The following is a 21,350-nucleotide window of genomic DNA, read 5'->3' as shown; positions in this document are numbered from 1 at the left end:
AAACTTGGAAGTAGCCCCAAAACATTATAAAGATGTCGCAAAACGGGGCAGAGGGGGCTTACACACAAAGTTAAGGGAGCGATCCTGAGCACAAGAAACTGGTATAAATTGCCTCAGCTTCTATTTAGCTGACGTATAGTACGTCCAATCCAGAGTTCATTCAGGATACTTACTGTATATTCCTGCGTATAAGACTACTTTTTAACCCAGGAAAATCTTCTCAAAAGTCGGGGGTCGTCTTATACGCCGGGTCGTATTTCTTATATGGCAAGTATATCCCTAACTCTATATTTTAACTGGAAAAGTTGGGGGTCGTCTTATACGCTCAATCGTCTTATACGCCGGAATATACGGTAGGTGGAGAGAAATGCTAGCTAGGCTGGGCCCATTCTGGTGAAGTGGAGAAAAAACTACAGGAGAGCCAGCTTAGCCAGCATCACCATGGGAACTCTGGCCTTCTGTTGATACACCAAGAGTTTTTGAGCCCTGTAATCAGATGCAAAGGAATTGTGAGGCTGCTCACATATAACCCATGGGAAGCATCTTGCAGTCACCAGCACAGGAATGCAAACAAACTAGATAAAGTGCACATGGTGTTCTAGTAGCGCCTAGTGCAGCAGGCAGTCAACACATGCCATGTATTCAGTTACACCAATTTCCCAGCTACAGGTACCAACCAAGCAACACAATACGGCCAGGGAAGGACCAGGTCACAGAGATCACCATCACACCCTGCTCTTCGCGGCACGCACACCTCGCAAACACCCATACATGCTATTGTAGGCCCCACCCACCCACCCACCCACCCAAAAACATGCATACACAGGGAATCATAGAATCATAGAGTTGGAAGAGACCACAAGGCCTATCCAGTACAACCCCCTACCAAGCAGGAAACGCCATCAAAGCATTCCTGACAGATGGCTGTCAAGTCTCCGCTTAAAGACCTCCAAAGAAGGAGACTGGGCACTTGCCAAAAGTACCCCAGAGCCAATAGTACCCACAGCCAAAGGCACAGCAGAAGCTACAATAGGCTAGGAAGCACAGGTGTGCCTTGCAACTGGCTTGCGAGCTGGGGGGGGGGGCTGGTGGTAGGAGCATCCCTGAGGATAGGCAGCAGGTGCCACCACCACCTCCTCTTTGTCACAGCAGCAGTAGCACCTGCTATCATCTTCCCCCATCCCACTCAGGTAGCCACTGTAGCCGGCCTCTATATACACACAGTGTGCATCTGATCAGAAACGTGGGAGGCAATTCCTGAGCCCCACAACAGCCATGTCCTGGCAGATACAGAAGGCGCTGACAGAAGGTCTCCAGCTTACCACAGGTGGCAGCAGCACCCCTATTCATGAGCTCTGAACACCATGTTCAGACTTTACTATTGTCTGTAACTGCATTGCCACCTCCCAGGGTGTGCACCACAGTTGAGGCCATGGCAGCATCCTACCGAAGATCTCCAGCTTTGCAACACTCATCTTCTGCCTGAGGCCACAGCACTGCCACTGTCTGAGGATGAGCCAACTCCCTGCCATGGCCCTGAAATTGATCTCTCTACAAGAAGAGTGGGAAGTAGGCAATGTTATACGGATCTCTAAAAGGGGATTGGACAAAAGGGATCGGACTTCCAAGGAAGGGACACAGGGGACTTGAACGTCTTTTGTTGATAGGTTGCTGATGGAGATAATTGTGTGGTGATTGATGAAAGCTGGGCATAAATCTTGGTTATTGAATTCGCTCTAGAGATAAGAATGAACAGAGGGGATTGATCTCTGATGCGCTGAAAAAGCTGTTTTCTACGTATGGAGATGGAAGTGGAGAAGTCTGCTCCTGGGAGCCCCAATGGGGGTGAACAACAACAACAACATCTTTCCCAAAAGCCACGTTAAGAGCCTGGATGGGCATGGGATCTGCAAAAGTATCCCTTTCTCTAATTATGTCTTCCTGCTGGGACTTGGGGTCAATTAGAAAAAAAGACTATGGAACTTTATTCCAATATATGATCACGGCGGCAAGACTTTGATATGCGCAAAGATGGAAAGACTCATATTTACGATCAATGGAAGGATGGTTGTTAACATTACTAGACTTAGCCGAGATGGTGAAATTGACATGTTTAATCAGAGGAAAAAGACTGCTAACACATTTGCTAAGGATTGAAAACCTCTTACAAATTTTTTGCACGATAAAATGAATGAATGGCATTTGGGTTTGAAGAGAGAAGATAATATTGGTTTACAGAAAATGGTTTTGTTAGGTGTAATACTGGAGTGGATGAGTTGAATAATGTTTACAAATAGTTGATAGACTAATAAGAAGTTCTTTATTTTTCTGTCCTGTTATTTTTTCTCTTTTTCTTTTTTCTCTTTTTCTTTTATCTCTCCCCCCCCTTTTTGTGGTTTTTGTTTTTATCTAGATTAACATTTTACTTTTAACCAAAAAACTATTTCATGATAATTTCTATAATTTTTCTAAAATCAATTTGAAAAAATAATTTTGTGGGATCCCTTGTTTCTGAATCTGAAACTAATTTATATTTGGTCTGCTTCAGTTACTAAAATGTATTTTCAGGACAAATAAAAACCAAAAAGAATGGATTAAAGCTAATGAGGAATTTTGCCATAGAACTCAATAGGGCATTGATTCAACTCATGATTCAGTGCTGATTCCCAAGTTGGCCTTAGCCTGAGAGGTCTCATGTTTTTAATCATGGTGTTAAAATGACCACTTTGAAACAGTACAAAGCCATGTAGCCCTTAGTGCACCCTCAGATTTTTATTTTTAGCACAGCAACATATTGCTGTAAACTCCAGTTTCTTGTGGCCTTGACCTTCCCTGCACAAAACTGGCTGTCAAGTGCTTTAAAACTATTTTTTAAGATTACTGCTGCTCTTTCATACTGAAGTGCTTAAATGTATCAAATCAAATCAAATCAAATTTTATTAAACGGTCACAGACCAAAATGTATTTAAATGTATTAGAAATTAAAGAGTTAATGTGTGTCTAGAAGATTGATAGAGGGAAACTTCTCTTTCTCTTTTTTATAACTCAAGAACTCAAGGCTATTTAGTGAAGCTGATAGCAGGAGAATCAGTACAGACAAAAGGGAGTTCTGTAATACTTCACTCAGTGCATGTTAATTTAACATGCAACCCTGAAGAGACTGAAAATGCCCCATATTAGCTATTCAGTTGGGTTTCTACTTTCCTGCCTTTTTAAAAAAAGCTCTCATGTCACAGGTCAGGCTCTAGAGTCTATCAGGTTCTGAAAGTAAGCAAATCTTTTGAACTGGAGGAAGTATGAGGTCTATTCTTCTTGACTTCTAAGCTGGATTCTTCTTTTGTCCCACCAAACTTTATCAAATCTGCAGTCAATTTGTAGGATTGTCTGTCTATCTGTTTACCTACATACCTACCTATCTATGATACAGCAGGCCTTTTGTTTGCTGCTTATGGTGAAGTCCAGGTAAACTCCATCAGTGCTGAGTTGGACAAGCGTCTTGGCAAGGCAGCTACAGTGATGGCTCATGTCTCCAAAAGGGAGAATGGGATGCTAACGGCCAATAGCAAGATGAAGGTCTACCAGGCTTGTGTGTTGAGCACACTGCTTTCTGGTGGTGAGACATGGGCAGCTTACGCCCACCAGGAGCAACGCCTCAACGCTTTCCACATGAACTGCATCAGGAAGATTTTGGGTGTCACATGGCAAGACAGACTCAAACAAAGATGTGCTCTCCCAAGCCCACATTTCCATCATGTCTGCACTCCTGTCTTGGTAACATCAGAAAGCTAATTGCTTGGAGTTAATTACGTTGGCTACACGTACAATTGCTTTTACAGAATTAAGGCTTAGCGTTTTACTCTCTACCTTTCTGGATGGCTGCTGTAAGAAATTATCTTTGGAACAACATTTCTGTCTCTTTGTAAAATGGTTATAGATGACATGGTTCACCACATTACTCAGTCCTCTGTATAAAGATCCTTGTGAAAAATATCCTTCTTAGTTTAGCTGCAGGGGTTTTTTTTTGTTACATCAAGTAAGTTTGTGTGCTTTTTGCTGTGGGAAAATAAAAATTAAGTTACCATGTGTGTTTCTTTATTTGAGTTGGCTGCCAGGAAATTAAGAAACACATTTGTGACTCAACTCTGAATGTCTTTTTTTTTCTTTGTTATGGCTTATTTGTTATGGCTAAACAAATAAAATTGTTTCTACAAACTGCAAACCAATGTGTCTGGGAAACAGCTAGATAGAATTTGGAGGCACTAAATCTGAAAATTCTTATGTGGACAAAACGTGTGCAAACACACAATCGATGACCTACATATGTAGTACTGTATAATGCCCTAGTGTGGACGCAGCCTACGAAAGAAACAAAATTCATTAAATTCAGTAGAGGTGACTCAATTTTACTGCTACTTGGACTATATTTCTGAAACTAACAAAAGGCAGTAACCGAAGTCAATTCTGTTAAACGGATTAATCCTGACTAATTTCAGATTTAAACTACAAATGTGACATTATGCTAAATTATCAGTGTTAACAGTTACATTTCTGAAATTCTGTGGAAGATGTAAGTGACTTTTCCATTTCCTTTTAATGCAGTATTGTGCAAATTTGCACAACATTGATTGCGTAAAATAACTTGACCAATGTTCAGACTGTTGACAACAAAAACTAACAAGCACTTTGTCTGAATGCTGTTTAAACAAAGGGATGATTTTTTTTCTATGACTCTTTAGAGATGTGGTGGTGGTAGCCACTTTCCCCAATGCTTTTGAGGTATTTTTTTCCTGGGAGTTCATTTCGCTGCAGTACATGTAGAGTTGAGAATGGTCTTGGAAATATTGCGGGTATTACTTGAGATTTAGGAGAGGACGCGTGGCAGACTAGACACTCTTGATAACATCAGTCATCTTTCTGTGAAATTGGAACAATCCTCTAGCATGCGTAAGAGATCATGATAGGTTCCTACATTGGTATCTAGCTTGTAAATACCCTGCTTTGGTTAGTGACAGTGCTTGAGAATTTGATCTGAAATTATGTGCATCTCTCTTTGTAACCACACTTTTTTACAAGCACAAGTCAGCTGCAATGCGGCAGTGCTCGCTTGCAGCTAATGAAGTGTGCTGCAGCAGTGTCTTGTCGTCTGCTGCTCTTTCTATAAAATTATGAGGTCAGGATTGGGGAAGGGGAAGGGACAGCACATGAACTTGCTTAGTTTACTGCCTTCCGTAAATGTGGAGGTTGAAAAATGTCCAGTGGGGGCAGGGCAGGCAGCATCCTAAGCCATGTACAGCTAAGGTTGCTAAGGCATTTTATACTCCAGCTACAGACTCAGGTTTGAAAGGTATCTTAGGTGCCAAGAGAACAGGAGAAACCAGAAGAAATTATTCCAGGTTGCTTGGGGGGGGGAGAGAGCAGTCATTGTGCATATAGCACCCCCTCTTGAGTACAAGCAGGGCACTAAATTAAGGGAGCTTCCCAGATTTGTCCTGCCTGAGAGCAGATAACAGGCTTAATTGGAGTGCCTGCTACAGGTTATAAAAAACATACATTTAAAACCTTTTTGTGTTTAGTTTTCTATTGCCTTTTCCTTAGCTCCAGGGAGCTGGGGGGGGGAATCCCCCACAAGAAAAAGGAGAATGCCTTGCATGGCACCACTGTTATTTTTCCTTTCCCCTATGACTGGAGAAAGCACTTCCTGAGGCATAAGACTGATTTCTTCCTCTTCTCTTTCCCTCATTTCCTAGGAACAACCAGTCACCATTCACAGGCTCTTCCCCATTGGGGAAGGTGTATTTCTGAGACACAAGTCAAACACGAAATCAGCCTCACTTTTCTCCCCACGCTTCCACTAGGGCTTGGGAACACATAGTTCAAAATGGCAGGTGTTCTTCCCTGTTGAGGGCAGAGAAGGAGAAGGCAGCTGGGATGGCTTTGTTTCCCTGTCACTTCATCAGCTTCACAGAACCTATGGGTGCTGCCTTGATGATGGGACCCAGAGACTCAGTAGTGGCAATCACGCATGTGCAGCTGAATAGCTAACCTCTGACCTTTGGAATGTTGTTGGACTCCAGCAGTCAGGGATGATGGGAGTTGTAGTTCCACAACTTTGGCAGGCCTGCAGGTTAGCCATTCCTGGTCCAGGGCAGGGGTAGGCAACCTAAGGCCCGGGGGCCAGGTGCAGCCCAATCGCCTTCTCATTCCGGCCCGCAGACGGTCCGGAAATCAATGTGTTTTTACATGAGTAGAATGTGTGCTTTTATTTAAAATGCATCTCTGGGTTATTTGTGGAACCTGCCTAGTGTTTTTACATGATTAGAATGTGTGCTTTTATTTAAAATGTATCTCTGGGTTATTTGTGGGGCATAGGAATTCGTTCATTTCCCCCCCTCAAAATATAGTCTAGCCCACCACATGGTCTGAGAGATGGTGGGCCGGCCCACGGCTGAAAAAGGTTGCTGACCCCTGGTCTAGGGGCTGAGGCATGTGTGTTAGCCCCAAGGTTGCTGAGCCACTTCTTTCTGAAATGATTCATATAATGGATAAAATGATTTTTTAATGGATTGTTCTTTACATGGGATTTAAAGTCAAAATAGCCTCCCAGGCTAGCAATATTGTTTTCTTTCTCCCCTGCTGTCTTTTTTTTTTTTTTGAAAAAGATCTGGCCCTTTTCTTAAGGAATCTGATCCAAAATAAGGCACAAACCAATTCTCAGCCATGCATGGAGTTATGTTGAATTGCAGGTTGGTTTTGCTGCAGGACACTTAATATTACTGCCTTTCTGGAAACTCAGAAATAAAGAAATCTGCTTACTGGCTAAAGACCATGGGAAAAGTATTCCACCATTGTAAAAGAAGGGTGTGGTTTCTTGGCTGAAAAAAGCAGACTGAAAAGATGATAAACTGAGTAGATAACATTTTGGAGTATTCTGGTACATTAGTGATGGATCAGTAGTGTGTATCTGTGGCTAATTCCACCATTCTTGTCACATGGATTATTAAAATGCTTTTGTTACCTAGAGCTGGCATTTTTTAATCTACTTTTTGTGGGAAGGGGAGGATTGGTCCTTGGTTTTCTTATCAGATTGTCATTCCTTCCTTCATTTATTATTGCTGCAGGTCTTCGAGTCAACGGGGAACTCATCACTGCTTACCCACAGGTAGTGGTGGTGCGTGTGCCAACACCATGGGTCCAAAGTGACAGTGACATTACAGTTCTTCGCCATCTGGAGAAGATGGGCTGCCGGCTCATGAATCGTCCCCAAGCCATACTTAATTGTGTCAATAAGTTCTGGACTTTCCAGGAGCTAGCTGGCCATGGTGTGCCTCTTCCAGACACCTTTTCCTATGGTAAGCCACCTAGATTAAAATAATGCTATTGTCCATTGTGACCTTGTACCTGGAGCAAGTGAGATCCTTACTAAAACTCTGAGTGGTTTGGGGAAATCTGAACGAATGAAAAAAAGAATCAAGACTCTACAAGTTGACTAGTGACAAATTGCCAAGTGGCAAATAAGAATAGAGTTGGGCCTCGTTTCCTTAAACAGGTGTTAGTGTGTCCACTTCTGAAGAAGCTCACCCTGGGCCTTGTGGTCTAAAAGAAGAAGAAGAAAAGTTTGGATTTGAATATCCGGCTTTTTCACTACCCGAAGGAGTCTCAAAGCGGCTAACATTCGCTTTTCCCTTCCTCACCCACAACAAACAAACTGTGAGGTGAGTGGGGCTGAGAGACTTCAAAGAAGTGTGACTAGCCCAAGGTCACCCAGCAGCTGCATGTGGAGGAGCGGAGATGTGAACCCGGTTCCCCAGATTACGTGTCTACCGCTCTTAACCACTACAGCACACTGGCTCTGGTCATAAATGACCACTACTACCTGGTCATAAATAACCCATTCTTGGGTAAGATGGTAGAGCGGTAGCAGAACAGTTGCAGGAGCTCCTGGAGGATTATCTGGACCTGTTTCAATCTGGATTCCGGCAGTTTTAGAACTGAATTGGTTGATCTGGTTCGAGAATGGAACCTGGCGAGTGTGACCCTGTATCTAGTTCTCTATATGAGTGACTTGTGATACCGTTGACAATGGAATCCTCCTTGACCAACCGTGGGGCCACTGTTTTACTGTGGTTCTGCTCCTACCTGCAGGGGTGTGTCCAGGGGATAACATTGGGGGAATGGGGTTTTGGCCCTGTGATCCTTGCACTGGAGGGCACTGTCTTGTCTCTACTATTCTATATTGGAAGGCATTTTGGGGCAAAGTGTCATCAGTACACTGATGACATGCAGCTCTGTTTCTCCATAACACCTGAGTCAGGAGAGACTGCAATATCTCAACCTCTGCCTGGGTGCAGTGGTGGATGGGGTGAGGACCAGTAAATGCAGGCATCCCCAAACTGCGGCCCTCCAGATGTTTTGGCCTACAACGCCCATGATCCCTGGCTAACAGGACCAGTGGTCAGGGATGATGGGAACTGTAGTCCAAAACATCTGGAGGGCCAAAGTTTGGGGATGCCTGAGTAAATGCATTTCAACACTGGGATTTTTAAATTTCAGCAGGCATTTTAAGTAAGGTTTTTCTGATTGAATGGTTAATTTGAATTGATATCGAAATGGTATGTAAACAAAATGAATGAATGAGGCATAAGCATGTTGGTTTTTTTATTAATGCACTGATGATAGGTACCTTTCCCCCACAGCTTTTTTTAATCTTTTGTTGCTTTTAGTTATGGAAGCTTAGCAACAGTATGTTCTTATAATGGTGACCATCCTATAAGCATTTCCTGCCTGTTAAATGTGTAGCTAAGCAAACCTCTCCAATGCATTGCATCAGGGGCGGCAACGTTTTTTGAGGCCGGTCCGGTCCACTCCCTAGCAGACCTCTCAGCTATTTCCAGCACACTTCTGGGACGGAGGAGCACCAGTGCGCATGTGCACACGCTGTTTCTGGCGCTCTTCCGACCTGGAAGTCGGTCCCCGCGACAAGAAAAAAAATAGCACAGCCCAAAAAAAGCATGGAATCCCCACGCTGATCCACGGAATGGCCATGGGCCTTAGGTTGCCGACCTCTGCATTAAATCATATTTTGTAGGCCTTGTTGAGGCATAGGTCTATTATTGTGGTTAATAACATTAGTTACCTCACTGCTCATTCTGCTTTTTCACTGCCCCTCAGCAGGCCAGCTGCTGCTTTTCTAGGTCTAGGTAGTTAGGAGTTAATGTTCAGGATGACAGATGTTTCCATCAAACTGTATTTAAGAATTCAGTCTGTAGAGGGCTAGAAATATGTTTTTCTTAGTGTGTATACAAGGACCTGGACTCAGGCTTCTCTCTTCCCCTCAAGTGCCAGATGGTTAAAATGTAGGGCTGCCAAGAGAAGCAAGATGTCCTACAGCGCACGTATTCCTCTTTGAACAAGTAAAATGCAGAGCTGATTCTGGCTTGTTCTGCTAGCTTCTAATCAGGTTTTTAGTGCCTCTAACCCAGCCACCCCCAAACTCAGCCCTCCAGATGTTTTGGGACTACAATTCCCATAATCCCTCACCACTGGTCCTGTTAGCTAGGGATGATGGGAGTTGTGGTCCCAAAACATCTGGAGGGCTGAGTTTGGGGGTGCCCTCTCTAACCCTTGTCTTCACATTTACTACCCTGCTGACACCTAATTTTCCTCCTTTGATTCCATAGCTCTGCTGGTAGGAAGCATTAATTGAAGGATGGGAGGCAGTTTGTCTTATATGAACCTCTGGCATAGGCCCCTTTGGTTATGTGTCAGGTGCTTCTCTGGCCTGTGAATGACAAATGTAGCAGGATTTTCATGAGAACAGCTTCCTCACAACCAGGGTGGGGAACTTCAAGCCTGGGGTGAGTGTCAAATGTGGCTCTCCCAGCTTCTCTTTCTAGACGTTGGGACTATCTCAGTGCCAGGCCCCTCATCAGCCATACTCTGTGCCATCCTTGCATACTTTTGCCTGCCTGGAATGCATTCTTGAACTGTGACAAGTCTTGCCTTGACGATGGACAGAGGAGGGGGGGAGAGTGTGCAGGTAAACTTTTGACTTTCCTGTAGCATGAATCTAATCCACAGTACAATGATGCAAGTCACTTTTGTTTAGCTCACTTTTTTGGCTCTGGCCCTGCTCACTACTTGGCGTGCAGCCCTTGGAAGTTTGCCCATGAGGGAATGTGGTCCCCAAGACTGAAAAAGGTTTCCCACACCTGTACTAAGCATTCAGCTTCTGGCCTGGAAAGGAGCTTGGCACTTCAGAATACTTGTCTCTGGTTACTTGATGAAAGAGGGAAATGAAGGGAGATAGTAGAACAAGGCTTTAAATGTTTGGTCTTCTTAGAAGGTTAGAGTTCATAAGATGGTAGCGATCTGTAGCATATTTTCAGCTGAAGAAATAACAGGCTGTGATTTAATCCGATAACTCAGAGCTGTTACTCACTGGATATTTTATATGCAAGTACCTGAGTAAAGAATGGCTGGACTTTGCACCCTGTGTGTGATCATCACTTTTTACAGCAAGATGCATAGAATTGGTGGCAGCAAAAAATGTGTGTGCAGGGAGAATTTCCAGTCTGGGGCCTACCGCAGGAAGGGCTCTTTGTCATGACCACCAGCTAAATAAACTTCACAGGCAGGTGCACAAGCAAAGCCTCAGAGACATCTCTTACTATCCAGGCAGGTTCATATGGATGTAAGCAGTCCTTTGAACAACGCTGTCCCAAATTACTTAGGGCTTTTAAGGTCAGAACTAGCACTTTCAGTTGGACCGGGACTGGAACAGAACTGGTACAGAATTGAAGTTATGTGCTCCAGTCGCCTTGCTCCCACCAGAAACCAAGCAGCAGCATTCCACACCATTTGGGATTTCCAGACCACTTTAAAGGTAGCCATATTTAAGGCACCACGTCTGAGAAGGCCGTATCCCTGGTTACCACATGCCTAATTTCAAAGGGCAGGCAATCAGAAGAAGGGCCTCGGAAGAAGAATGAAGGGTTGAAGCCAGTTTGCGTGGGAGAAGACCTTCTTTCAAGAAGCAAAGCCCCATGTAGGGTTTTGTAAAGAATGAGCAACACTTGAATTGTGCTTGGAAAGTGGAGTGGCAGCCAGTGCAGCTCTGATGAGATCTGTAGCCAGTCCTAGTTAGTAACACAGCAGCTGTGTTGTGAATTTACTTAAGTTTCTGGGAAATCACCAAAGGCAGCCCACATTGTATTGGTGCAGTCAAGCAGTTATTAGGGCATGGATCACTGTGGCCAAGCTGTATTTGTTGAGGAGCAGTTGCAGCTTACATACCAGCTCTAGTTGGTACAAGACGGTGCATGCTGTGGATATCATTTGCACTTCTAATGAAATCTGAATTGATCAGTGCCCTCAGGAAGCAAATTGATAATTTAAATTCTTTCAATAAAATATAAATAGAAAAAATACAAAAAAGAAGCAAACTGGATCTTTTGGGAGAAATGCATCCCCGTGCAGAGCAGCTTGGACACTCCCTCACATGAGGCCTGAGATTGTTTCTACTATAATTACAGGCTTTTTAAAATTGAGGAAAGAAAAGGCATCAATGTTATAACATGATGGTGATTTGATATTAGAAAGTCACATTTTAAGCAACATTTAAATTAATAGGAAATTCTATTCAACATATGGCCAGAATAGATAACCTCTAGCCTTCTTAAATAATTGTGTTGGCCTTTGGAATATGCCTTTGCTAGAAATTGGCTGAATGCTTCACTGGCAACATGTATATTTTCCCCCCCGTCCAGGTGGTCATGAAAATTTTGCCAAAATGATTGATGAAGCAGAAGTGTTGGAGTTCCCCCTGGTTGTGAAGAACACACGTGGTCATAGAGGTGAGTGAGAATCTGTGCATAATTACTATGGATTGTGCTTTGTCTAAAGCTTCCTGGCTATTTTGGAAACACTTAAAACATCCTAAACTCAGCCTTGCCAAGAAGATGCAGATTTTTCCAGTGATGTAGTAGTATCAACCTTTGCCTGAATAACAAGCTGATGTACAGGCAATGAACAATTTAGGTGTGTTCGAATGATGCACTTTCGGGCACAGCACCAAACCCAGAAGTAGCCCCAAATGTCAAAAAGACATCATGGAAATGGGCCGAGCGGGCAAATGACGTTTGCCTAGACCCCCTAACTAAAGTGGTATACCTCTATCAACATGTGAATAAGTAGAAGACCAAGTGTTTTATTCAGCTACAAAAATCACATAAGTGTATTTCTGCATGTTGAATCATTTTAATAAGAGGAACAGAAATCCTTATTTTTTCGCAGCTAGCATAAAGTATAATTTAGTGATAATTTTGGTGTTATCATTTGAATTTAGAATTCAAACTCTGTTTAAGTGATTAATTTATATTAAGCTTATTGAACAACATTGTAACAAAGCTTTATTTATTTTATTTATTTAAAGCATTTATAAACTGCTTAATATTTTTAAAAACTCTACAATGTAATAAACAAACAGCATCATTACAATTAAAATACAACCTGAAGCCATTAAAACAAAGATTCAGGGTATCTCTTGAGGATATCCTGGAGGTTAAGGTGGTCAATGACCCGTAGTCATGATGGCTGTATTTTACCTCTGTATCAGAGGCATTATGCCTCTGAATGCCAGTTGCTTAGGAAACACAAGTGGAGACACTGTTGTTTCACTCATGTTGTGCTTGTGGCCTTCCTGTCCGCATCTGGCTGGCTACTGTGAAAAGAGGATGCTGGTTTGATTCAGCAGGGTTCTCAGGTTATTTTCTCAAAATAAAATTACAGTACTGCATTTTGAGTAAGTATTTTAAGAAAATGCTAAGACTAGTAAGCAAAGATGCAGTAGTTTACAGGGGGGGAGGGGCGGCAGTGAACATTCTGCAGGACTAAAATAATAGTAATTGCAATATTATCACACATGGAGGATCACCATACGGTCTGTTTTTCCCAGTGGCCTGCTAAGTTGTGTGTAATGTTAGCATGGTGTAATTAGGGTGCAATGTGCTCTTTGAAGCTAACCCTGAAGAACGCATAGGCTCCCAATAAGAAAGGTTTTGTGCATCTCTGGGAGAATGAGCTTTTTGCTAGCGAGGGGAAATGGAAACACTAGAGCAAGTAACATTTTCACAGGAAACCAACCCATGAACTCAGCAGTGATTTAGGAAATAACGGTTGAAGTCCTGTTTTTTGGTGGTGGCAGGGATGTGGAATTAAGGCAAAACCCGTGTTTTGGATATCTAGACAGTAACAATCATGGAAGCAGTGAAAAGGGGTAGCTGGGTAGGCAGGCTAATATTTATGCTTCGTGGGGCAACTCTCTGACCACACAGTCAAAGGAGCAGTCAGAAGCAAGATATGTAATGATAATAATAATAATAATAATAATAATAATAATAATAATAATAATTTATTTCTACCCCGCCCATCTAGCTGGGCTTCCCCTGCCACTCTGGGTGGCTTCCAACAAACATTAAAATACATCAAATACATATAATAACTTAAATCTCCCTGTTGCCAGGCCTGCAGAACCAGCCATGTGCACTGGATTGAGGTGATCACAGATGAAATTGTGTGGAACACCACAGGCAAATGGGGTATTTGCTACACATAAATGCATGTGCACACGCACACCCACACATATCCCAGACAGTTGTTCCAGAAAAAGCTTCAATGTATGTGAAATAAACACAGTGATAACTTAAAATAGCAGTAATTGGTGAGGAGTCAGTCTGGGCGATATCTGGCTTTCAACATTGTGATATATCACCAGCTGAACAGTGTGATATACTGATAATACCATGATGTCTGAAATAAAGATGGAGCTATGCAGAGGCATTGGCTGGCTTCACAGTTTCCCCCACATCGTGATTTTTGCATAGCAAACACATATCATGATCTGCAATTTATTGCCATGTCAAAAATTATGAAACTGATATCACAATATGGACTTCAAACCGGTTTTGACAATATATTGATTTATTGCCCAGCTCTAGTGAGGACACTGATCTAAGCGTGGCTGAGTAAATCCACATCTACAGTGGGGCATGCCCAAATGAGTAGAACTAAAATTCTATATTCCAATCCAGCTATGTCATGCTGGGTTTTCCTTTTGAAATTCCTGTGTTGAACAATGCTTATGTTTTGTGTTTCTGTTATGTGGCCTCTTACAGGAGAATAGCTGTTTGGGGCTTCGGGGGTTGTCTGAAAGAAAGAATTTGCCTGTAAGCAAAAGTCCAAGGCCTGTGGACACAGGATTGCGTAAATACAGGGATGAAATATTTCCCTAAAGTAAACATTTTAAGCAAAAGTGATTTGCTTGCCATATCAGTTGATAAAAGGAATGACATCTTCATTTCACCAGGCTCTTGTGTGTTTCATGGCAATTAGATAGTTTGAATAGGTCAGTTAAGGAAGAGGAAGGGCTGGAGATCAAGAATTGCATGGTGTGGTTATGGCTGTTTCAGAAGCAATGTATTGTGAAGCCTCACTGTACTGAGAGGACTTAAGAAACTGACCGCTTGTGGGCAAGGCAGGAGCACAGATTTCTGGGAAGTGGGCTACCACATCTCCAGTTTTCTTTCCTGCCTTGTTGAGAGCAGACAGCCTTTTGTTTGCTCCACGTCGCCACTGCATCTGGGGCCTTAAGACTAGTTTAGGGGGTTGTGGCAGCTGTCTGTATCAGTTTAGTTTTAGGCCTGGCTCAGGGTTCATTTTTCTAGGGATAATTTTTCATAGATTTTTGTTGCATTCAGCTTACTTGTATTTACAACAAAAGAGTATTTCCCATCTTAAATGATATTAAGAATTCTAATACTTCCCATGGATTTGCATTTGGCAAAAAAATAAATAATTTTTATATTTTTCACTGTTGCACTAATTAGTAGCTACCAGTTAATTGGGAGTGGTTCATTTTGGGTTCATCAGCTAATACACAGCACCTTGGAATCGGCTGTCATCTTTGGACTGTGATTGGTGCAGCCCTCTGTTTTATGTGTCTAGAGAACCCAAAACCTGTTGCAAAACGCTCTTGCAACCTAGTACTACTAGAATAGCACGGAATGGTACAGGCCAAGATTGAAGGATACTGGCAGACCTATACTGAGGGAGTTGAGAACTGGAATAAACGTTGGAAATTGTGAGTTTGCTTTAAGGTAATGTTTTGTTTTTCAAATTTTGCTATTTTTATAGCACTAAATGTGCAAAGTGCTTTACCAATTTTAGTTTTATTCATACATGCACCAGTGCTGCCAGGATACTTTTTTTACAGCACTGAGATTAAGGATTATGTTTTTCATACCCTTTAGAAATATGCAGAAAATTCCCTGACCTCCTCCCCCTTTCACCTTCCATACTGTCTTCATGCAGGTAAAGCTGTGTTTCTGGCAAGAGACAAACACCATTTGGCAGACTTGAGCCATCTAATTCGTCATGAGGCTCCTTATCTATTCCAAAAATATGTCCAAGAATCCCATGGCAAAGATGTTCGTGTCATCGTAGTGGGAGGTCGTGTGGTGGGCACTATGCTGCGTTGCTCAACAGATGGTAGAATGCAGAGCAATTGCTCGCTTGGTAAGAATGGAAGTGTGCTTATTCTTGGTTGGAATTGGGGCCGGCAAAGGAGAGTTTAAAATCTAATTTAAGTGGCAGCCGTTTCATGTGCAATTACAAATAATTAAGCTGTTACATTAAAAATTAGATTTTGAAATTGGAGACTTGACCAACTTTTTAAAAAGACAAGATACTGGTATTTGTAATACTACCTAGTAGGCTTCCTTCAGTTTATATGGTTTTATCTGGTCACAAATATAAAAGAATAGTGATATGGTACTCCACACCATTTCTGTAGTCACTTTTTAAGATAAGTGCCACCTTATTGCCAGTGAACTGTGTGACTGGAAATAGGCTGAATTATCACTTATTTTATCTTGAAACTTTGTCTCCTTGGACCACTTTTATCTTTTCTGTGGCTGTTTTATCCATAGTTACATATCTTGGGCTTTGATTATCCCACCAAGTTTTTAAATGCCTACTTCTATTTCATTCACTCCTTTTGCTTTACCTCTCATGGAGTGAAATCCTGAACCAAATGTGAGAGCACTATCATCTGCCTGTAAAGCTGTATTAATCGTGAACCACTTTCAGAAGCAGTGTGATTAAAAGCTGGTAATCAAATACTGTTAAGCAATTTTTTTTTAAAAGGATCTGTTTATCTTGCTCATCATCCCCTGCTGGAAGTCTATTGAAAAGTTTTTCTGTCACCTGTTTTCATAGAATTGTGGAGTTGGAAGGGACACCAAGGGTCATCTAGTCCAACCACTTGCGATGCAGGAAATATCAACTAAAGCATCCATGACAGATGCCCATCCATTTATGCACTAGCTGTTGGGTTTTCTGTCATTCAGGTGGACTCCATCTTTTTGATACAGACTTCCCTAAACGTTTCCCCAAGACTTCAGTCTTATTCGTTATGGAGCCCCCGCATCTCTACCTATTTGGTCCGTGGTTTTTTTTTTAAGATGTAGCCCCCAAATAGGTAGGCCTTCAGTAGCGCCACCCTAAGATTTACCCTTTTCTCTTTTGCCAGGTGGCATAGGAATGATGTGCTCTCTGAGTGAACAAGGCAAGCAGCTGGCAATCCAGGTGTCTAACATCTTGGGGATGGATGTATGTGGCATCGACCTCCTCATGAAGGATGATGGCTCGTTCTACGTCTGCGAGGCCAATGCAAATGTAGGTTTCATTGCCTTTGACAAGGCTTGTAATCTAGATGTAGCTGGTATCATAGCGGACTATGCCGCTTCCCTTCTTCCCCCCGGTCGCTTGACACGACGCATGTCCTTGCTCTCTGTGGTGTCCACGGCTAGCGAGACTAGCGAGCCAGAGCTGGGCCCTCCAGCTAGCGCCACTGTCGATAATATGAGCGCCAGCTCCAGCTCTGTCGACAGCGACCCTGAAACCACAGAGAGAGAGTTGCTCACCAAGCTCCCGGGGGGTATATTCAACATGAACCAGCTAATAGCCAATGAGATTAAGCTCCTGGTGGAGTGATGCCACATGTAAATAAATATGACCAACTTTCTTGTACATTTTTTTTTAAAAAAACCAACTACTTGTAGTGCTGTATATCAGAAGCAGCTTATGGAGGTGAAGGGAGGTTTTAGTCTGGGGATCAAGATCAAAACGCATGTTCTGTGAATGCTGCTTTTTTTTTTTTGCTACTTATTGATTTTGCAGAACATACGTTTAGTTGATATTTTTGACAGCCAATTTCCCTTTGGTAATGCCCAGTTAAGAACTTGAATTTGTGTGGGGGAGGGGGTTGAAACCTTTGTGACATTAGGGATGCCACTGTGATTTTTAAACTCATTGCAGAGCATGTGGGTTCATAGGGAAGTGATTCAGCTTGATTTGTGCTTTCGGAACTTAGAAGTTTTAATTCTCCAAAAGCATTTGTAAACTATTGTCTGTAACCATCCCCTCACCTCATTAGCGCTCAGTCCTATTGGTTATTTTATACCCCTTGCTTTTTGTCCCATTAGGAGTTTATAGGTTAGGGCAGCCAATTTCTGTTTCATCCAAAGGTTCTAAATATTGGCATTTCCCATCGTAACATCTGTAGGATCTGTGAGAATTCGCATCCCTGACAAACAGTCTGTAATGGCCTCAGAAGTCTGGCCCTTCCCTTAAAGCAATTAAACAGGGTGCAGCATTTATTAGTTCAGCATGAGCTTTTGAACCAAACCTGTGACTTCTGCCATTTCAGTATTAACAGATGGGTTTATGTCCATACATTTATATTTAAAACAAACCACTTTCTTTCGGAGAAAGATTTTAGTATGTGTGGATTTTTAAGAAATTATTTTAATTCCTGGGGTGGGGGGAGAAGGTGTGTCTAAATTTCAGTCTTGTTCATTGATGGCAGAAGTGGCATGTTTTCTTTTGCGCAAAAGGCAAAGATAAACAGCACTGTTAACTTTTGGTGTACAAAATAATGTTTAATCCGATGTGAAAAAGAATAACACTAGTTTAAAACAAATGTGCATTGACTTGTATTTGTTAGTGTTTTAGTCCTTTTTGCAAGATATATGCTATGTTAATGTTTCGTTTTTAATACATGCTCGTCCAACACTTCCTTCTCCATGCCTGCATCTTTAACAGTGGCCAAACTTGAAAATACCCATACTGTTTAACATCACCACTATTTAACAAACAAAAACTAGACACTTTTTTTAATCTGTTACCCTGAAAAATGTGGGAGGGGGTGTGGAGGAGGGTTGAAGTGGTTGCAAATTTCACAACCACCTTGGAGTAAACTTAATGTGTTACTACTATTAGTAACGTTTCTCTATAGAACACATTCAAATCTAAAGTGACTTCCTAAGAGTAAATCCTGAAGAGAAATAAGCAGGTTTTGGGCAACAACATAGGACACTTTGCTAGTAAGGCCCAGCCAGAATGGGAATATGATTTAAGGCCACACTTCTGTGGATCTCAGGCCCCTATGTATGTGTCTGTATTTTGCTTTGTTTTGTCATTGGTTTTTTGTCTGTCCAGTTCGTCACTCTTTTTTCCAGAATGCCTGATGATCTCCTATCCCAACCCTGATACTTCTGGCTGTGCATTTTCTTATTAAATTTGATAAAAGAACCAAAACAGCAGCTTTGGGTCTGTTTTAATGGCCTCACCTTCCTCCTCCTCACCCATTTCTCACTCATTTATTTTCTTTGGGGTGTGTACAACATGGAAACAATATATACAGAATCCTATTACTTTTTATATAAAAAAAAACACCACATAGTAAAATGTTTGCAACAGGAAGATGGTTTGTGGAAATTTTTTGGAGGGTGGGCAGCTTATGTGTATAGTGCTGCTTTTATCTGGATGCCTCAAAGGAGCATGGCCCCTCTGCCTCCTGAGGCTCTGAGCTTCATTCCTCTGGCCCATCCTCTCCACTTGGCTGTCTAACCTTCACTCGGATCTTAAATACACACCAGTTGAGGATTACTACGCAGAGAGGCGTCAGGCGGCAATAAACAGAAAAGTGTTAACCTGCTTTCATGGAGGTTTGGTTATGCCTTGTTTGTACATTTTTTGTTTTTTTTAAAATATGTACTCTTCTTTTTTGTAGAATTAAATATTATTTAAATCAAGTGGAAGGTTGACTGTTGACATTAGCTGATGAAGCAAATTGATTGCCCAGGTTGGAACAAAAGATACAAAGGTTTTCATTTAAAAAAAACCCATACATCCAGCAACTCAGACAAAGCCCAATCTTTGACAATTTTTTTCCTGGTTGGTGGTTCTTCAACCCTTTGCCAGCTACACGTGTCTTCTAAAATACAGGTTTCTCTGATGACCCAGTTGGGTAATCTTTTTCCTTATATGTGCTTTGAAACACTGAGCATATTTCAGGAATTTGAGCAAAGAATTATCCTTCTGTTATCTGATAGAAGTTTACAAATCTCTGAATCACACACTGAAAAGAAACAAAGTGAATCCAGGATGGAACTGGTAACTCTTTGACAGTTCTGCTATGGGCTGCATTTAGTCTACGTTGCTTGAGCAAAACTGGTAGTGAGAAGTCGCTTTTCACACTCACGTGTCATTGTTCCCCACCCCAAATTCCTAGACCCAGTTTACATCAATATAAACACAGTGCAATGAAGCACACATTTCTTTCTAAGAAAAACCACACAAGCAAAACATGGAGAGTTTTTCAAGCTTCGATTTGTCTACTTGTCATGAGATGGTCATGGATGTATTGTGAGATTGGAGGAAATTGTGGCTAATCTGTGGGAGAAGAAAAGTCACACTAAAATCTCACAGGAAATTGTACTTAAAAAAACAAGGGTTGTAGATTCATCCCCTACCCTGCCTATCGTAGCTCCACCAGGGAAATGTCATGGTAGAAGGTTTTAAAAACAACATACCTATCAGGTAAAGAAAATCATGCTCTTACTAATCAGGGTGAAACTTCCACAAAAGCTAATGCTACATGTCACACTTTTTTTTGAAGAATATTGACTTAAATGCAGTAAGAGCACCAGCGTTGCTGATCATAGTTTGAAACTTTATGTTGAAATGAGTGCTTGGTAAGACAGAAGTCATAGTATCAGCATAGCCAATGACATAACACAAATGGAAGCAAAGTTGCTGGGATGTGTGGTGGTGGGTGGAGCTTGATGAATTCCATATGTTTTATTTGTATTTTTAATATGTTTGTACTTCTGTATAGCAAATTCTGCAGATAAAATGGTTACCTTCATACATTTTTGTATTGTGTAGAAATGCAGATTGTGTTTATAGCTTTGTATGTTTTCAGATCTTTAATGTCTTAATATTTTGATAAATTTTTTATAAACCCTCCTCTCATTCTGGAACACTGTGATAGATCACCAGTAATAAATGATGGAAGGACAGCACATTCATGGACTACTTTTGTTCTTGTTGGGTTGCACTCACCTTTCAAACTGTGTGATCATGCTTCACTGACTTTGCCGGCAATGCATCATGTGGATTATCTCCTACGAAAAATGTTCTGGACCTGTGATGCTTATAAAAATTTAAAAGAACTCTACGAGAGGTGCTGCACCGGACTCTTACCAGAATCAACAAGTGGAATAAATCATTTAAACTTCTAATAAGTCTCCCAGTTTAGAGAAGCAAAGCCCAAGCAGGTTAAATGTGTAAGGGCTTAAACATTGTAGGACGTATCAACATGTACAATTCTTTCTCATGGCTCACTCTTTTTGAGAAGGTTTATGAGCTATTTGGCTGGTGTGAGACTCACGACCCACTCCTGTTCTCTCTATGGAATTGTAGGTGCTCAGACAGGTAACCTCTGCTGCTACTGTCTCTTTTTATTTTTCATTTTTCTCTGTTCTAGGAATTCCTAAAATGCAAATTATTGTAGGATTAATAATGAAATTTTACCTTTTCCCTTTAGTTTCCTTTTACTTTTTATTTTGAGTCTCCTGACTTTGGAGGGTGATTTTTGGGATGATCTGATGGTGGCTTGGACCATTGTTGGAAGTTTCCATGCCCCCCTCATGTACCAGTTTTCAGTTGAATGTCTTTTATTTGATTAATGCACTGTCCATGTTTTAGGGTGGGAATTTGTAGTTCTTGGGGGAAACACTGTTCTGCTATGTAAACTTTTATATACATATAATTCGTCTTGCTTATGTTTCTAACAATTCACACTTTCTTACTGTTCTTTGCAAAACTTTTCAGGAGCCAAAAAAGTCAAAACAATCCAGAGAAAAACTTCCCTTCTCCCCTTTCTGATGGCAAGAGAAAGAGCTTGTGAAAAATCCTTGAGAATGTTCCTCCCTAAACTTTTCCCCCCT

At 41.7% G+C, this 21,350-nt stretch overlaps 1 protein-coding gene across 3 annotated transcripts in view; it reads left to right on the top strand.

Annotated features, from left to right (window-relative positions):
• The window catches only part of RIMKLB (ribosomal modification protein rimK like family member B), a 41,490-nt gene extending 23,260 nt beyond the window's left edge, over window positions 1-18,230 (top strand). For all 3 annotated transcript variants that reach the window (XM_035141260.3, XM_088658968.1, XM_088658970.1), the window contains 4 exons: window positions 7,119-7,349; window positions 11,766-11,852; window positions 15,367-15,570; window positions 16,586-18,230. In XM_035141260.3, coding sequence (XP_034997151.1) covers window positions 7,119-7,349; window positions 11,766-11,852; window positions 15,367-15,570; window positions 16,586-17,049 — 986 coding nt within the window. In that variant the 3' untranslated portion in view covers window positions 17,050-18,230. The remainder of the gene's footprint in view (window positions 1-7,118; window positions 7,350-11,765; window positions 11,853-15,366; window positions 15,571-16,585) is intronic.
• The last annotated feature ends 3,120 nt before the right edge of the window (window positions 18,231-21,350 follow it).

The sequence above is a fragment of the Zootoca vivipara genome, chromosome 15, assembly GCF_965207765.1.
Source record: "Zootoca vivipara chromosome 15, rZooViv2.hap1.1, whole genome shotgun sequence".
In the NCBI taxonomy this organism is placed as follows: Eukaryota; Metazoa; Chordata; class Lepidosauria; order Squamata; family Lacertidae; genus Zootoca; species Zootoca vivipara.
This window is presented reverse-complemented; position numbering and strand designations above follow the sequence as displayed.